The following is a 19,750-nucleotide window of genomic DNA, read 5'->3' as shown; positions in this document are numbered from 1 at the left end:
AACAATTAAAAAAAATAATAAATAACACATCTCCTGTCAGTGCTCCATGACCTTGTTGCTTTTATACTGAAGTGAGTTGATGTGAGAGGATCTGAAGTTAGACAAAAATTAAAAGACCTGAAATGTTATGAGACACTCTTGAAATTATATTTTGGCTATTGATGGCAAAAAAGATGAAATAATGACCTTCAAGTTTGCAGACAAGCAGATATGTGATCCATCAAAGACAGAGCCAGGACAAAGTGGAGTTTGTAATTTTAAAAAATGACATTACATTAGTTTACTGCAGTTCATCAGGAAATACTGAAACAGCGTTAACTGAAGTGTAACTGCATTTAATGGACTTAATTTATCATGGGAGAAAAACAAAGAATGAACCTTTAAATTTCACCCTTTCATTAAAGAGGAAAAATATTTTCATAAAAAAAAAAATATATATAATATATATGATAGTATATTAGATATTAGGAATATTATATATATATATATATCACAAAAATTTACCAACTGGGAACAAACTCCTGCCTGGACAATAACTCTCCAAAGCATCAACTTATTGACTCCACATGACCTAGATGAAGCAACGTTAAAGGTTTGATAGAATTAATAGAGACATAATAATGCAAATGTTCCTGGGACAAATTGTTTTATCAAATATCTTAAAAACTATACATGTTTTTTCTTTTCAAATGAGCCCAATTAAAGGAACAGTTACACATTTTGGCAATTATACTTGTTTTCTATATTTGCTTTCTTGCTTCTACTCTCATGTTTATAAATGAAGCTAAAGGAAGCGTGTTATATCTTGTTTGTTTGTTCCATATTAAAACCAAAGTATAAAAATGTGTGTTTCTTTGCTGAATCTCTTTGTTCTGGTAAACTGTGACTTTACATTTTGTAGACAGTAACAATATATAAAGAAAACCATGTTGTATGGAATCACACCAGCTGCTGTCAACATGTTGACGCTCTGACCCATGAGTAGTTTTATAACCATATTATTACATGAATACTTAGGACTCATGGGTTGGGCCACACCCATCTTCAAACTCGGCCTTCATTTTGATCTCGACTACACACCTGTAAAGTTTTATGACGTTGTTGCGCTGATGAAATTTGTCCACGGACAGACAGACATATAAACACCTACCAAAGTACTCAAAACCTCCTCTGTAGTAGATCACACTACATAAGGTTTCTCCAGGATCACATTTTGCCATGATCTCACACACACACACACACACACACACACACACACACACACACACACACACACACACAGCTGGTAATAATCATTAGCTGCAGCCCTAAAGTTGAGCATTTGACCAATTACCCATGACTGATGAGTGAACGCTCCTCTCTAATAATCAGACCCAAATCCAAAAGAGAAAATGTCACATAAAATCAACTTAAACCTTCAGTGAACACACCCAGTGAAAAGAAAATGGGATTTAAATAAAAAAAGAGAAAATGTTAGTTTGAGACCAGATTTATAAAACTCTAATGAAGATCTGTTGTGGCTGTGATCACTGTGCAGTTCAAGGAGCTGAAGCACCAACACTGATCCAGATTCACTAAAGGTTTTGCACAGGGGGAGGAGCAACAACGACTGACCACAATCAGCAAATGAGGGAACCATGCTTATCACCAACAAATGTAATCTGATTAACCTTTCCACATTATATTTAATATTTATGGGTGACATCACGCTAAACAAGACAGCAACAGCTACAAAACAGGTGCACAGGTGACATCAAAATGTTGTTCGTTCACTGCTGCGATTATTGTTCAAGGCACAGCACTGTCACATTGAGGAGAGGGTTTTCTATCCTGGAAATTCAACACATTTGAGTGAAAAGATGCAGGACTTAATGCGAGTGCCTAAAATCTGCAATAAAGATGGTCGATTGCTCTGTGCTCTGTTCAAGAGCCACAAATATATTTATAAAAAAAAAAAAAAAAAAACATCCTGCGAATTAAACGAAAAACCCAAAAACCTCAATGCAATCAAATTATAGCTTGCCCTTGTAATGCAGTCTTAGTGAATCTGGACCTGAGGTTATTTATTATCAAGTAACTTAAAAGTTGATGGTTTGTGTTGTTTTTTTTCTGGAAGCAAAAACAGGAACAAAAGAAGATTTACACTTCACTGAACTGAGACTGAAAAAAAATGGCAACAGACTCACGTCACAAGGTGCATAGACCTAAATGCATATTATACAAACAACTTTGACAAACTGAACTGTAGCTTATGGAGGAAATGGCGTTCCACCTGTCTCACCATGGGCTGGCTGGCTACATGGAGCTGCAAGCTTTGGTCTACGAAACAACAAAAGAATGAGCGCAGTCATGTAGGTCTGACAAAACATTAATTAAAAGTCTTTTCTAGTTATAGCTTCAGCGCTTCATTTATTTTCCATTTTATGGCATCTGTTGTCGTCCATTTAAAAGATATAGATTATGCCGGAGGGGGGGCGGGGTTAGATTTTTTTTTTTTTTGCCGAGGATGGCACACAATGACATACGGGCTGGTACAAGTGTGTGTTTGTATACAGGATGTGTGTAACCAGAGTTTGCATGTCTGTAGTTCTGGGATATGTATTCCAGTGCTGTACAGTTGGGGGCATGCATCCGGACAAAAAAAAAAAAAAAAAAAAATGCATGCACATTGGGGACGTAATCCTCGACTCTAGTCCTGATCTAAATCTTCTGCCCCCAGGTTTTGGCTCAGACATTTAAACAAGACAATCTGTGAACATCAGTCACTGCAGGCTCCTCTGCTCTGTCGCATCTCTCAGATTGTGCATTTGTTTGAAATGAAATGTAGTATTGACCCTCCTCCTTTGAAGAACTTTTTTTGTTACCACCACACTTAGCATCAAGAGTTTTGGTGCATGAATGAATGTGAGCGGGCAGTGATGCAAAATTTAACTGAAGGCGACTGTTCCTTGAAAGAAGACGGGAGGAAGAAGAGGAGAAAAAATATTGGTATTCCACATCGTCGTCGACGGTCTGAACGCGTGGTTTCTGTTTCGCTGCTGGCTTCTGATGATTTCTACACATCACAGGTGTCATCCAATTCCATAATGGAGTTACTTTACCATCAACCTTGGTGCCTTTTTTTGGAGGGAAACTCCAAAACAAGTTAAAGGGGGAGAAATGTAATAAAAGAAGAAAGAAAAAAAAAAAACTCCTGCTGGTCACAAACAGAGTCCACATCAGAAGGACACAGGGAGGGATGGGACTGAGAGAGAGATAAAGAGAACTCCAGTCCTTGCCTGGATTGGCAACTTTCCATCATGTTTTTTTTTTTTTTTTTTGCCCTCATGTTCCCGTTTTTGCCATCTTCCTGCCCAGTGTTACTTCCTTACTGGTTGGAATGGGACGACCAGAACAGATTAGTAACTTGTTGCCAAGCCCTGGATAACTGGGCCACTACCAAGCTCACATCCAGCCCAGGTTGGACTATGGCAAGCTGGAAGGAGAGAGGCTGGTTGCCTTGTATTTACTAGATGACATTAATTTTTCAATGAGGGTCTGAGCGTTGCCAGAGCCCAGCTCATAGTTTAATTTACATGAATACTCCTCCATACTGTGAGGTCCATGGAGGGGGAAAAGAGCCTCTAAGTGCCCACCTTACAGGTGATGTCCAGTGGGTAGATGAAGAAGGTTGAGGGGGGAGGATTTCGGCGTGGGCCTGGGCTGGCTGGTCTCTGGGTCTCTGGATCTCTGGCAGCAGTCAAATGTGGCTGGGTCGTAATGAGGACTTGAAAGGCTAAAGGGGGAGAAGAAGAGATCAAACATTCAACAGTGATCACATGATGCTGAAATTGACTCTGAATTGTGACTGTGTCCAGCCACTGCTATATCTGATTGTTTTTTTTTTTATTGTCACACAAACATGTGTCGATCCCACACAGACTTACAAGATGATGGAATTACTGTTGCAGTGGTTTAACATTTAAGCTAAACAAATAGCAACATGGCAAACACAGAACTTTGCCCTCTGCCCCAAACTCTACAGATAAACTTCGCCAGTATTTTGTCCTTTCTAAAACACAAGTTCTTCTATAAATCATCCAACTCCTCAGAAATGAAGAATATTCCACTATAAAGTAAAATGTCTTTTACTTTTACTGTCTTTTACTAAAATGTCTTTCTTTTCTGTGTTCCCTAATCACACAGTTTCAACTCCCTCAAATATGTGTAGAAATTCAAATGTTCTTATGTATGTACAATATGATCAAGGATATTTAATGAAAGCATTTAAATTTCATATCAGTTAAACCTATTGCAATATCAAAAAACATCCTAACAGCACTATCACAGTAAATTCACATATTTTCAGGTGTTTGACTCTTATATATGGCCAAAATTAAAAAATAACAGACAGTGTTTTACCTACCTGCTTCTGCTTGTTGAGGCTCATCTACACCATCACTTTCCTGTGGGAGGAGAGGACATATATATATAAAAATATATAAAAAATAATGTAAAATTAGAAAATAAACAGCAAATTCATTTAATAAGAAAAAGGACATGAAGTCAAAAGAATGTGCCGAGCTATGCAAACTTAATTTTCACATTTTCAATAAAATTCTGCCTGAATGAAAACTATACGTTTCATCTCAGTAGCTTCTTCTGGTTTCCCCTGTTGGTCAGACTGTGGAAGTATCAAACACAAGGACTAAGTCCAAAATGATGCCTTATAATAATAATTATAATAATAATAATAAAACAATACAACACACAAGAAGCTACAGGAATTACTTCAGCCATGCTCGTTTCCTGACAGTGCAGGGGCTTAAATGTGACGCTGACAACAAGCAGTGGACAGTGTTAGGAGACATGCAGGTACAAGACAACGTGAGCAACATGATGAACGCAGTTCAGCAATGAATAAGCATGACTTGGTTATTGGGCAGCGTGGGTGCTTTGTTATGGATGAGTGAAGAAGCAGAACATGAGTGACGTGCTGCTGGGTGGGCAGCTGACAGGCAGCATCAAGGAGGAAGACGGTTTCTCATACAAGACTAAACGGACGGACGACAATGCGACACAAAAAAACTGGACGATGTGGCTCTTACGAGTCATTTCGACTCTGGTAAGGTCTCTCCAGGGTTTTCTTCCCCTGCTGGGTTGGCTGAGGTCGGTGCCTGGGGCTCAGGTGGAGGCATTGGCATGGGCATGGGCAGGGGGATGGGCTGAGTCTGGCCTTCTGGGTTTTCTGGGCCAAGATTAGATGTGGGCTGGCCTATGATTACTGTGTTACCTGTTGGGTTGGAGCATGAAAACAAGAATCCTGCAGAGTGAGAACCTCATGGGCTTTAGTTTTTCATTTAACACCTTTTCTTCCCTCCAGATGCATTTTCAACTTTAATAGACATGAAACTACTGAGATATTAAAGGATTTAAGGTGAAGCTATGTGACTTTTGAAGAGGAAATAACAATCTTTTTTAATCACACATGAAAAGTTGGATTCAAAAGCAGTAAAATGCACCTTTACTAGCTTATGGTGGCTAATGTTAGCTAATATTAGCAAAGATGTAGAATAGGTAGACACTGCTGTGACTCTGTGTTCTGTAAAAGTTACATCATTTCACTTCACAAGGAAGCAGGAGGTAAAACTGCATCATAACTGAGTTTCATGGCCTCCAGTGTTATTGACACCGATGTTCCTCAGGCCTCCTTCACTGGTCTAAGACACACACCACGTTACAGCAACAGAAACATCCTTATTTTGAATTTAGCTTTGCTGCTCGTCATCCTGCTTCCTCTTTTTCCCCATATTTCCTGCCTGTCTCCGCTATCAGCTAAAGAATAAAAGGCAAAATACCAAAAGAGAAAAATGATTAAACTATGACATATGAGAAAATAAGAAAAGTTTGGACACATTCATCTTCAGGTAAATACAGAAAGAGATGATTCACTTAAGTACAGGGGGAATGATGAATTCCTACGTCTCAAAATTTAAGATAAAACTGTAGAATTGTAGAAGATTTTCTTGTATTACAACATCATCTAACTTCAGATAAATGGTTATCACTAATGTCACTGTAGAAAAAAAACAAACATATTTTATTACCCACAGTGAGTCATCAGCTACAGGAAACGACATCTCAAAGGATGAGACTGGTGAAGCTGCTCTGCTCAAGTATTATTAACGTTTGTTACAACCACACAAGAAAGGAAATTATAAAAACAAGTCTGTGCTATGAGTCTATTATGCTTCCTGTCTTTCACGAGGGCTTAGAGATTTTAACAGACTGATACTGCACTCAGTGTTAGTCCTGAGAATCTTTTTTTTTTTTTTTTATGCGAAGACTTGTACTTGTCTTGCTATAAACACAAACGTCTCCAGTAAACAAACACCAGACAGGAAGAAGAAAACCAACAACATCGGTGGCCAATTTTAAAAGTGTCTAAAACCCGTTTTTTCTGGTGTCCCTGTGCACAGCAACACATAGCTAGTCTGCTGGTCCCCCAGTCAGCTTTCCTAACTGGGAGCGTGCTGATTAGAATCTACTGCAGGTAATGTACCGACTATATATGACTACCTCTCATAACCCCACATCAAGAAACCCAAACTATCCCTTTAATTTGCACTGTCTCTATCAAAGAAATAAATAAACTAGATGGCCTCAACACAGGACACTTACAATACAAGTGAAGTAACAGTTATTTGTTATAGGCAGTGTTATTGAAGTGGACTGTATCCTGCACACTGTTCACTTCCGCTCCACTACACTTTTTCTTTAACAGCGACCACAAACAATGTCATGGCACAAAGTAGCTAATTATTAATAATTAATGACAGAATTACACAAAATAGTGTTTATATTTAATTAAGAAATTGATTATTTTAGTCAGGTATAAGTCTACCTGACAACAACTGTATCATTTTAATGGACCAAGAAGAAGGTGCATTAAATCATTCAGATAAGAGGAGGTGATTAATGTGTTGCCTTGTGGAACATTTTACCATTTCCTACATGTACAGTAACTGATGAACAATCAACCACAAAGAAAATGATTAATTACAACATTAAAGCTCTGTTGATCTGCACAAAGAGGTTGTTCCGCTACGTGAATCAAACACCTCTCACCTCCGTCCTGCTCTGCTTTGATTTGAGCCTCCAGGTCTTCGGGGTCGACATAGTGGTAGCTTTCGTCGTCATCCGGTGGTTTACACTTCCCACAGCAGAAACAGCAGCAGCAGCAACAGCAGCAGCAGGTGAACAGTGTGCAGCACAGTACCAGACCCTGCAATTTATAACAATTTTGAGCCATGTGACAGCAGACACATATCTGATAGAACTGTCTTTATCTCTAAATCACTCACACTGGGAAAATTACAATTATAAACACTGAGGATTTGATTTAGTCTTGTAAAATAGATTAATCAAGTCAAGTCAGATTTTATTTATATAGCTCAATATAACTAATTGTCTTAAGGGGCTTAAAAGATTAGAAGTACAGTACAATCAATTTTGCACAGCAAATTGCCCTGTCACTTTTAGGGCTGATGCATGTGTGAGATCTTTATGTGACGCAGAATGTGAGTGAAGATAAACCTAATGGAGTCCCATTCTGACATCGAAAAATTATCCATGGAATTTTTTCACTTTATAAATTTAGCAAAACTTATTTTAGAGGAAAAGAAAAAGCTCCTTTATGTGCAGGAGTTCGCAAAATGACACTAATAAAACATATAAAACTATAAAAGATCACTTAACAATGGTTTCTTAACAAAAACTAATATTTTAAGCTTCACAAAGGCGGCACATGTTGTATTTGGATTGCATATGATCATACAATTGCTGCTTTGATTGTGTTAGCTCCAGCTGAATAAGTCCAAATCAAAGTTGAGCAAATAAAAAATATAATAAGTATCTTGATAATTTTGGTAATATAGTAAAACAACTGTTTTTACTTTAGACACATTTGCAATTCATGAAAACCCCTCAGCCTGAAGTGACTGTAATAAAACATGAGCAAACTGAAGCTCTCAAAATGGTCAAATGCAATTAGCATAAAGCTATGTGCAGCTTAATCTGTGAGAGCTTTTAAAAACCGACATAGATTACAGACAAAACTAAAACACTCACCTTAAACCACCATTTGGACATGAGGAAGTAGTATTTGACACTTTCCTCTCCAAACTGTTCGGACACATACAGGCCCATGGAGCCATACTCATCATAAATCTTCCTCTTGGTCTCATCATTTAAAATAGAGTTGGCGTTGTTGATCTCCTTAAACTTTTCCGCTGCCTCCGGGTTGTCTGGGTTCTTGTCCGGGTGATACTTCAGGGCTAGTTTTCTGTCAGGAGAGACAACAAGAAGCAGACAGAAAATCAGATGATGCAAAGTGAAGCAGAGGAAATATGATGACAAATCAGGAGACATGATCAGGTTTCAGGGCCAAATCTGGTCTTTTTATCTTTAGTTTGTTAATGAAAAGCAAGTAACTAACAGTTTACCAAAGTCGTTGATGACATGAATACAGCATTTACAAGACAATAAAAACACATATGAATAAATACAAATATTTAAATAAGTCATAACACCATAAAGAAGTGCTGCAGAGATAACAGACATTTAAAACAAGCAAATGCAAACATGGCACAAAATTAAAAAGGTGTTATGTGTGTAATTTATTGGTAAACTGAAGCACATAGAGATGTTTCTAGCCCTGATATAAATGAGCTGATGAGTTTCAGCAGGTGTCAGGTTTTCAGGAAGATAAAAAAGGTGGGTGAAAAAAAAAAAAACAAAACAAAAAAAACAGTGAGATACTGCAAAGTTCCTCCACCAGATCAAATTCATAACATCAAGTTTATTAAAGCTCTAATAACAGACTCTATCTTCTTTATAATATGTTATGGGTGAGTTTCTAATTTTAAACCTGGAACTGAAACGATAAGTTGATTGAAGACAAATAATCAGCATTTTAATTTGTCATTTTTGAGACAAAAAAAGTGAAAGATTACCAACTTTCAGCTTCTCAGTTGTGAAGATTTGTTACTTTTCTTTGTCTCATGTGACAGCAGTCTCGATCATAAGGATCTTAAGAAATTCTGATGGCCAATTTTACAATTTTGTGATACTTTGCAGACCAAAAAAAAGTGACTCGCTGATCAAGGAAATAATCACCAGATTAACTGAAAATGAAAATAATCATTGTTTGCAGCCCTAGTTTCATGATGTAATAACTTAACTCATTTATACGCCAAATATTTTCTGGTGTCAGTTTCTAAAATATAAATGTTTGGCTGCTTTTGTCTGTTACATATCATTAAAACTTATTCTACTAATGTCATTAAGTTTTGAACTGTTAGTTGATCAAATCGAGTAAAGTGAAGATGTCAGTTTTGATTCTGGAAACTTGTGAAGGGCATTTTTATCCAACTTTACAGCCTACTGAACTAATTTCTCAACTGAAAGAAAAGGATAATTAGATAAAGAAAATAATCATCAGTTGCTTATTAGCATATGCTTTCATGTCTGCTTGCACAGGGAGAAATTTGCCACTTATGAGGGAATATTTGCCAACACAAACAGGAACAGGATTATTCAGGCCAAGGATTTAGGAAATACCCAAAGTAATAATTAGAGTGCGATTACCCAGACTACTCTGGAGAGACTAATCCTGTCAACTGAGGCAGCTGAAAAAGTTGAGGAATAATTTACATTACACCATCAACACTCACCTGTATGCTTTCTTGATGTCCTCGGCTGACGCTCCTTTCTCCAGCCCTAGCACCTTGTACACACTCTCCCCAGCGGTGGACATCTTCCTTTGGGGGCGGGTGGAGTTCGGGTCAGCCATGGCTCACCTCTGTTCATGAGGAGAAATTAAAAAAAATTTCCTAATCAAAAATCATTAAAAGATTATGATGCATATTATTAAATGTTGCTGAGGCTTTAGAGATCATATGTTGCAGCAAGTTGCAAGAGCCTAAGATTAAAACATCAAACTCTAAGCAGTTTGTTGTAACCTCCCACCACTGTTGTTTACCAAAGGAGCAGCCTGCAGTAGTTTATGTAGATTTCAAGAGTCAAAGTACAGAGGACAGGGTTTCAGACACAGACAGTGCTGTGGAGGCAAATGAGGGATATTAACTCGTGCTTCAGGCCAGAATGTTGCACATAAAAGGGAAAAACAAAAAGACAGAAATCAGCACTCACAGGAAGTTTCTACAAGTAGTGTCTGAAGTCATAAAAGTAGGATGTAGCAAAAAATAAATTAAATACAGCATTACAAAAGAGCAACACAACAATGTGAATATTTTTCAGTTACTGAACTCTTCCCCTTTCTCCCTCTCACTCTCTTTAAGATGCACATCAAGAGTCAAGAAGAAGAAAACAACTGGCAGCTTAATCAATGAAAATGACTTTACTTGCAGCCCTATAACAGACCATTACATAAAGCAACACAGTTCATTATATTTCAATTTCAGTCCTTTAAATATTCAACTAAAAAATGTAAGTATGGTTCCTGATTGCTGCCAACACCTCAGACTTTAACATTTTTTTTTTTGTGATTCTTAATAAAGTGAAATGAAACATGAATCTAGTCTAATTGTTCTTCTAGTAAAGACACAGGAACATCTCTACTGTCTCTATCCCTGCTCCTCTTAACAAAGACCAGGATTACCATGGTAATTCCCATATAAACCAATTGTCCTGCAGTGGTGGAGGGGGGGTTAATAAGCCTGTAGAAATGACTGAACAGCATCATGAGCAAGACTTTAATAAATCGCACAAAGCTTTATTGTTCATGGTGTTGTATACAGATAATTAGGGCTGCAACTAATGATTACGCTGCAGATTTTATTCTCAATTTGTTTGGGTTTGCTTTAAATCGTTTGGTCTATAAAATGTTTTTTTGAATGACATTTTTGCTTTTATTTGACAGTCAGTGAAGAGAAACAGGAGATGACACTCAGCAAAGGGCCCCGAGTCAGATTCAAACCCAGGCTGCTCAGACTTGATATGTGGTACATGCTCTACCAAGTTAGCTGCAGGTGTGCCCCAAAACTGTTAAATAGGCCAACACAATATCCTGGAAACTCAAGATGATGTCCTCAAACGTCTCGCTTTCTCTGACCAACAGAAAACCAAAGGGTTTCAGTTTATTATCACATCTTTCACCCTTTGAAAGTGTGAAGAGTTTCTGGTTTTTCTGTTTTACATTGTTGTAAACAAAACAGGTTTGGGATTGGACTGTTGGCCTCACCACACAAGACATCTGAAGACATTGTAAACAGGCATTTTTCAGGGCTTTCTGGGCTTTCTTGGTCTTTTCCGGCCATCTGATTAATGTAGTTTTTAAAATAGTCAGCAGATAAATTGATAATAAAATTAATCATTAGTTGAAGCCTAAAACACTGATATTATCACTGTTGATATATTATCATTCATATCTGGCTGCCTGTCAAATCTTAAGTCCAATAGTCTCTCTCTCTGGTCTCCACCACCTCCTGAGGGATATATCTGGCTCTTTAGCTGCTCATAGCTGATCACAGTCACAAACTGTGTCTGTCTGCTCTTTACAATAACAAATTTGTGGGCCAGAGAGCTAAACAATGAGCTGAAACTCGTGATAATTCTCTGTAGGTTCATCACTATGATGTAGTCATTTCATACACTGTTGTTATAAAACAGTGATTTAATTAGAAAAGTTGTTCTCATTTGTTTATGACCATCTGTTTGATGATCTGCAGACGTCAGCTGTCAGGTTTCTGGTGCACATCCATCTTTAAAAGCAAGTGCTAGGTGCAACTATTTGTCACCACCTTCATTAGTGCTGATGCTAATGCTTTGGTGTTTTTAACAACACAATTCCCAGAAACAATTAGTTTCGAGAAAATAGTCCTCACTCCTGACAGTCCCAGGTCTGCAAGCCAGAGGTGAGTGAAGTGTATCACTTCCTTTAGTGGCTTTTTTGTTTTTTTACGTGATGAAATATGTTTAGCAAGACGTGACCAAGAAATAAAGTCTGGAATTGGACCCTGTTAGCTTTAGGATAACAAATAAAAAGCGCAATTATATCCATCATTGCTACTGTTTCAGAATTAGAGGCAATGCATTACAGTATTGTCAATAACCTGGAAAGAGATGCTCACATTTACACTATACAAAGGGACTTCTATTAAACCATGGCTACTGTACAAACACACACATAGTGACTCTTATCCAGCCACACACATAATGCTGTCCGGGTCGTTGACTAAAGAAGATTAGATTTTGCTGATCTCACAGATTACCCGTCCAAGTCCATGTCAGAGGGAGCCAACGTCCTGGTCAGAGTCTGGCTAGACAGCGCTGCAAACACAGTACACACACACAGACAGACACACACATATACCACAAGCTAAACAAGTATCCACAGATCACACCGCTGTGTGTAAAACAGTAGGTGCAGTTCAAGCCGGAAGGAGAGCAAAGACAGAGGGAACTACACTGTACAGAGTGTCAGTTTACTGAACAGCAGCGACCTGTTAAGCATTTCCACTGCTATATTTGTAATTCTCATCCTGGAGAGCTGGAAAAAGCACTGAAAATCCAATAAATAAATACAATTCAAGTCCAACTCCTGATATGTTGATTCACACAGGACTAATACTGTCAGATGTGTTTTCTGGCATATGGAAGGCAATTTTCACTGGATTTTTTTTTCTACTTTACACACGAGGCAGATTTGCAAAGGATTAAATGGGCGACTTTTGCAGTCATTACAAATAACACAGTGACCCCAGCTAATACTGGAGCAGGGTGAATAGGGGTTTTGTTATTCCAGCTAAGCACAAGTCATCTCCTCTCTTTGTCAAACTTGGATATTCAAGTTATTAAGAGAGAAGAAAAATAATATTTGAGATTTTTCCTGTTGTTTGAGATTACATTCATTAAATGAAACTGCAGTTGGATTGGAAGAGGATGATGTGTTTAGGGCTGAAGCTACAGTTAATTTAACTGATGAATCTGTCGATTATTTTCTCAAATAATCAATTAAGGCAATTTTATGGAAGGAATGACACCTGGCGGTGGTGTAATCTAAATGAAGAAAAGATCATAACAATGATTTCCATGGTGGAGAAGATATACATTGAGAGCTACTCTTGCAGATCATCAGGTACATGTATCTATCACAGGGTCAACAGTGCTGCCACTAGTTTAATGTTCAACACAAATTTGGTCCATCTTGTTTGTCATATTTCATTGTAACACCTCCATCTTTCAGTGAGTTATGGGCCATTTAGTGACAGCAAAGTGTTTCAGAGTCAGCTAAACAACCACTCTAACAGCATCTGCTGTGTTCCTGCAGAGTCAGACACAAACAGAGCTTCACTTTGTTCAAATCCAAAACTTTTTAATCTGCTAAAATTAGATCCCTATCCTGAGGGTGTCTTTCAGAAGACACAGGAAGTGACTGCTGGACAGATACTGGAGCTGATAACCATTTTCCTACTGACTTTTGTGCTTTACGGTATTTTTTTGCTTTTAACAGGAAAATCCTCTGAATCAAATTCTGTCTCTGGTGCAGCACAAGAGAAAGCAGCTTTACTTCTATTGTCTGTCATCCGATTAGTTAAGAGCATCTTGCTGAGAGAATAAAAATTAAGCTTCACACTGCTTACCTGCATTTGTAAAATAACAGATGGCATTGTAAACTGACACCATATTGTTTTTTTTCTTTTACTAATGTCACAGCAGTTGTCTCTTTAAAAGGTCTCTTTAGAGTTTTTCCAAAGCCAGAACCCTTTGAAAACACCCAGTTTGTTTCTCTTCTAGTTTGGGAAAATGGCAGCAAACCAACTAAACTGAGTGAATACAGAGCGCATTCACAGCTACAGCCACAACTATTAATCAATTATTCAACTATTTTGATAATCAAATAACAATTTTAGTTTTATTTAATGTTTAAACAAAATTGTCTAATATTTGCTGTTTCTTCAGATATGATATTAATTCACACATCACAGTCAAGTAAATATCTTTGGATTTTGGACTGTTTCTCAGACAACACAAGACATTTGAAGAGGTAACTATGGTCTGTGGGAAAGTTTAATGGGCATTTTATACAATTTACCTTTATATTATAGTCAGAACAATTAATTGAAAAAATAATTGATAATGATGCTAATCATTACAGCCTGAGCAGCAGATATGAAAGCATCTGTGTGCTCTGGAGTGTATGTGACACTAAATTATTGCATTTAGTCCACAAAACAAAATAAATTCCGGTCAGGCTCTTGACTGGAATAAACCCTGAGTAGAGGAAATCAAAAAGGCCAGTATTTTTCTCAGTGATGGAAACGCCACAGGCCCAGATGGCATTCCTGCCCGAGCCAAGTAAATGCTTCATGCATACTCCAGGCATGCTGCACAGGAGGAAGCAGTTCCACAGACTACAAAAAACAGGCCTTAGAGGTTTACAGTAATACTAAAGCAAATGTCTGAGACCACTGAGCTGCTGTCAGAAGAGGTCTGCAGAGATCAAAGTGCCGCCCAGCAGCACACACTGAAGCAATCGATCAAGTATCACCGAGCCAGGTCTATTAGGTTAATTAGCCAACTGCAGTCGTTGTGGTGTCAACTTTAAATCTGCTCCGTATACATGCAAATGGTGCACGTTTATCACAGAAGCAATGGTATGAAAATGAACCATAGTGTAACAACAGCTTCTGTACAGTCCCTAAAACTGGAGACAGAAAAAGAGAGAGACACAGAGGAGTCTGTTGATTTAATCTCCAAACATTTGACTGAGAGTCTTTTGTACTCTGGGCTTTATCAAGAGCAGATATTTTTCTAACTCTATCTGTCAAGATGTTTTAGCTGAAAAACTGTCAGCTGAGAGACAAAAGCAGAAACAAGGGAGGCAAAGTATTTTAGCACAGACTAAGAATAAAGACAGCACTGGCCTTAATATATCTCATATAACATTCTTAATAAAATTAACTGATTTGTAATTAATCTTCACTGCTATATAAATGTTTTTTGGTTTTATATAATGAAATATAAAAACGTCACACTAAAAGTCACATGGCAGCTTGCTTGATCACACATGACCCAAATGTGACAATAGGAAAAGTCTAAAAAATCCCACTGATATGTCAAACACAGAAAAACTACTTAACCCAAAGAAACAGGAGTCACAACACTGATTGAAAATCACTCTAACACACCCACCTAAAATGACTGATTAGAAAAGCAATTTCATCAAAATTACTACAGATGGTTATAAAAAAGCATTAACAATATAATGACTGCAAAATAATATAAAACCTTATTCCAAACCAGTTTCAGCCAGCATAAAAATAAATTAGTGAACATAGACACAAAAAGATTTGATATATTACTGAAGTCCATATTTAGAGGTACTTCAATGATCATGTTTAAAAAGCTATTATTAGTAAAAACATAAAAGTACATCTAAATCCTGTGTTGCATCAGCTCGACAGCTTTTGTTTTATTGCTTATGAAAAAAACCACAAATGAAGAAAATCATTTGAGGACTGTGGGGAACAACTCCCATTAAAATTTGCATCCAGTGAGGATAGAAACTCTTAAGACAGTCTGCACCACTCTTTGTTGTTAAAAAATAATGGCTTTCTGAGCTGTGTGAAATGTTAACTTTGTAATTGCAACAGTCAAGCCCAAACAGCCAAAAAGTTCCATACAAAATAACTGCAGTTTAACACGCTGTACCCACACTGAAGATTATAATCACAAGCCAAATTGTCCAGGAATTATGAGTATACATTCGAGAACCTTCGACATTAGATTGTGAGAGAGTTGAGTGGATGTCAATGCAGACACCAGAGTAAAAAAGCAGGAAATCTCATTGTAAATGGTAAATATAAATGACTAGTATTAGACATATTTTCAAGGGGTAAACCCCTGTTTTATGTGTCTTACAAAGATGGGAATAGTTAAACGAGTTGAAACCAACACAAGTCAAATTTACAAGTCTGAAACAAGTCGACCACCATTGTGAAAACAGAAGTATAATGTATGTTTTTTCACGCATCTTGGTTAAGACTGCAACTAACCACTATTTTCATTGTCAATTAATCTGTTGATTATCCATGTGATTAATGGATGAGTCTATAAAATGTATCAAACCAGTGAAAATTCCATCACAGTTTCCCAGAGTTCAAAGATAATCTGTTAATGGTAACCTGCACCCAAAGATATTCAGTTTACTATAGTAAGAAACGAAGTCAAATAAGCAAATAATCACATTTAAGAAGCTGAAACTTCAGATTTTTGTTTGGGATCGTTTACTTCACATATTACTGACAAGGCAGATTCACACAGTAAATACACTAGACCTGTGTGAATGGAGCTTTGTCATTTCTGCTGAGCATTATAAAATCATCTGCTCTCTCGATCAACACGTAAACTTAGATATTAATGTTATAAAAAGAAGAAAGTGGAATGTGAGCGTTGACTCAGTGTCCTCAAATTATTTGTTTTGTTTGACCAACAGTCCCAAACCCAAAGACATTCAGTTTACAGTGATATAAAAATGGATAAAAGCAGAAAAATCATCAACTTTGAGAAGCAACACTTCAACACTTAATCAATTATCAAAATATTTGCAGATTAATTTGTGTCAATTGATTATTTTACTACTTGTTCCAGCTCAAGATTAATTTAGTATACCATTAGTGGTGAAAATAACAGTTTGAACAGTTGTAAAAGTCATTTATAGCAAGTCACTTAATTACTGCTGACAGCACATGATAGACTCTATGCATTAAACTTACTTATCTGTCGACTTATCTGTCTGGAAAAAACAAGCACTGTGATGGTGTAATTGGGTAATCTAGGTAATTGTCATGGCCATTTCTCTGAATTTTTATAAACCAAACAATCAGTTGCTGAATACGTAAAGAAAATAATCAGTAGTTGCAGTCCTTTATAAAATAGCTAAAAATTCAAATTCAATGTATAATAATCGTATGACATAATACACTCAGTTGGTTATTTTCCCTACTCTCATTGATATAAATGGGGTGGACAAAATAATAGAAACACCTCTCTGTATAACGCAATACAACTCAACAGCATCACAAACAGTTTGAAATAAACACCCCTGAAGCTGAACATTAAAACCATCATGAAGGAGAAATTATTGCAGGGCTGTTGTATTAGACTGCATAAGTTTTGTCTAGGTTTACCTAATAAACTGTCTAATAAGGCTCACAAAGGCCATTTGTTCTGCATTAACCACTTTAAATATTTTAATTACATTTTCCTGATTATACATAAATAGTTTTGGCTGTTTTGCTTCTCTCCGCATCTGTCTTTTGTCTCTTTCTGGTTATTTTGTCTGTGCTTAATAGGCTCAGTCAATAATCAATCAATGTGTATTATAACTTTAACTTAAATAAAGGATGTGAATACTTCCTCCATCACTTACAAGAGAACCCTTTTATAACGTGAAATATCTGAATGACCACATTTGTTGGTGGGTAGCACATGCACGTGACTTATTTCAGGGCACAAAACCTCGATTTTTATAATTAGGTCATTGGATCAGGCGTGAATGAACACACACAACCTCCCACAGGAACCCGATTTAGACATGACAGACATTAGTCACTGTCTAAGTACTACTCTCCTGTTTTATATTTAAACCCTTGTCTCCATAATTACTAAAAAAAAGAGCTTAACCTAACAGACAGGTGACTTGACAGATGTGATATCACACTGCACGTTGCTCTAAGAGAAAGAGGCTGATGTTTTGGGATAACTGTCCGGTCTGGTGAAGGAGGAATGCCGCGTGATTGTCGTCTGTTTGTCCTTGTGGAGCTCTAATCCTTTGCTAATCTCCCTGTACACGAGAACTAGTTACTTTCTATTTTACACCCCGTCATTCATAAAAAAAAATGTTACTGGGAACATTTTAGGAACAATCTCACTGTTTCTCCAAGTTCTGTCTTAAGTTAATTTCTCTCTGGTTTTCTTAATCAAAGCAAGTCATTCTAGCCCAGGTGTTGACAGGTAGCTAGCTGTTACCCAACCTAGCGTTCAGATGATACATGTGACATCTCCCCACCAACAGTACGTCATTTAAATCAAGACTTCATCTATACATGTATAAAATGTCAGGTAGGAGTACTTGTGGCCCGTTATGTTAAGCTACCAGCTAGCCAGAAGTAGCTGCTGTAGCATGAAGACAAAGATTCGCCAAATGACGTTTAAAATATTGGCAATTAAAGAAATTATAATAATCTCTACACAATTTTGAGATAGCAAAATTCGTCTTAACCTTTTCAGAACATTAGTATGAGCAAAGTCATCAATTCGGTGTACACTTAACACATAGCTAATGCAGCATTTATTTAAACAGAAGAGAAAACCCTCACTAACAGTCGTTCACAAATGCTCGCTGCCACCGCCCTCCAAAATTACACCGTTAACAGCAAGGAAAAACGTTTCACATAGTGTTTTGTCTTATGTCTGAACTGAAACTCATAGTAACGTTTTACACAATTTTAGTCTCGCTTCACAGTTGTAAAGTAGTGCTATTTTGTCTAAGAAGCAAGTCAACCTTAAACTGACACATTTCTGAATGGAGTTTGGCGTACGCGACCGTGACAGCTATCCACAGTTAGCAAACCTCATGCTAGCTAATTTAGAACTGACGAAATACCTTACCTTGTGCAAACTGAACACTGTATATCTCGCTGTGATGTTAGCTGGATCATAGAGGCATCTGGTTAATGTCTTAACTCCCAGTTAAAGGGTCCGAAACACGGTAATATTAGCCCGGTAGCAGAGAAGCGGTAGCCTGCTGCGGTCGCCGGGTCGCCTCTTCTTGTATGGCTCTCTCTGCCAGAGGTTATTGGCTGTTTCCTCCTTCCAGGAAACGAAGACGGGCGGGATGTTGCTTTCAAGGTTTCGTCCAAAATCCACCTTTCAAGTAAAATAGCTAATTCTCAAATCAGATGTTTATTTAATACACAAATTAGCCATCTAATTAACTGATATGCTGCAGCTGAGGATCATAGAGGATCTATGATCATAGAGGATCATAAAGGAAGAAAAAAAAACATCCGGAAACATGCAGTTCACCAACAGCTGTAGATATCAGCACTTTTATGAGGAATCAGCCTGTGTATTTGCAAATATCCATAGGGTCCACGAATTAAAACAGAAAAACGCATTATTTTCATACGATGTTAGACAATAACATGAAAATACAGTGAATTAAGGGCCGTGATGTGAATTCAGTCTGGTCCTTAAACGTCCCAGTAGCTGGAAAATCAGACAGGAGCTCAGATTTATGACATAATTATATATTAAAATCATTATCTCATCACACTTTTCCTCCAGTATTTATGATTTTGCTGAGTCATTCACGCATCCCTGCGAATTAGTTGTAATTTTAGAATTTTCACATAGTTCTTGAATGCAGCATTTATAGTAACACCACCACTGTTTTTTTTATCATTACATGCTTTGATGATTGTACTTGTTCCTTACCATTTAAAACACGTTGTTAATACAGTATTGCTCAGTATGACAAGATTTGTATTACAGGGTATGACAGTTATACAAGGCCAGTGGACAGTGGTGGAAGAAGTATTCGGATACTTGAGTAAAAGTACCAAAACAGCAGCATAAAAATGCTCAGTTTCAAGTAAAGGTCCTGTATTCAAAAACCTACTTCAATACAAAAGTATTGGCAGGTGAATGTACTTGCAGAAAAATAACCCTGTAAATGATTTAT

General features: G+C 37.3%; 1 protein-coding gene across 2 annotated transcripts; it reads right to left on the bottom strand.

Moving 5' to 3' along the window:
- Positions 1–3,295: 3,295 nt before the first annotated feature.
- Positions 3,296–18,860, bottom strand: dnajc5g (DnaJ heat shock protein family (Hsp40) member C5 gamma). Of its 2 annotated transcripts, XM_022766854.1 has the most exons (7): positions 18,676–18,860; positions 9,714–9,841; positions 8,110–8,323; positions 7,108–7,264; positions 5,088–5,272; positions 4,406–4,445; positions 3,296–3,775 (listed from the first exon to the last, which is right to left on the bottom strand). In XM_022766854.1, the coding sequence occupies exons 2-5, from the start codon at positions 9,830–9,832 to the stop codon at positions 5,091–5,093; spliced, it is 672 nt and encodes a 223-aa protein (XP_022622575.1). In that variant the 5' UTR covers positions 9,833–9,841; positions 18,676–18,860; the 3' UTR covers positions 3,296–3,775; positions 4,406–4,445; positions 5,088–5,090. The 2 variants fall into 2 exon arrangements, with proteins under 2 accessions (XP_022622575.1, XP_022622583.1); XM_022766862.1 differs by lacking the exon at positions 5,088–5,272.
- Between the last annotated feature and the right edge of the window lie 890 nt (positions 18,861–19,750).

Source organism: Seriola dumerili, unplaced genomic scaffold, assembly GCF_002260705.1.
Source record: "Seriola dumerili isolate Sdu_G_001 unplaced genomic scaffold, Sdu_1.0 BDQW01000025.1, whole genome shotgun sequence".
In the NCBI taxonomy this organism is placed as follows: Eukaryota; Metazoa; Chordata; class Actinopteri; order Carangiformes; family Carangidae; genus Seriola; species Seriola dumerili.
The sequence above is the reverse complement of the archived record's forward strand: the minus strand, read 5'-3'. Positions and strand labels throughout refer to the sequence as shown.

Bases quoted from the DNA above. Each gene is read 5' to 3' on its own strand.
- dnajc5g (XM_022766854.1), bottom strand. From the start codon at position 9,832: ATGGCTGACCCGAACTCCACCCGCCCCCAAAGGAAGATGTCCACCGCT. The intron at 8,324-9,713 runs GTGAGTGTTGAT...CTCTCCTGACAG, and splicing joins GACATCAAGAAAGCATACAG to AAAACTAGCCCTGAAGTATC. The intron at 7,265-8,109 runs GTGAGTGTTTTA...TATAAATTGCAG, and splicing joins TGTCCAAATGGTGGTTTAAG to GGTCTGGTACTGTGCTGCAC.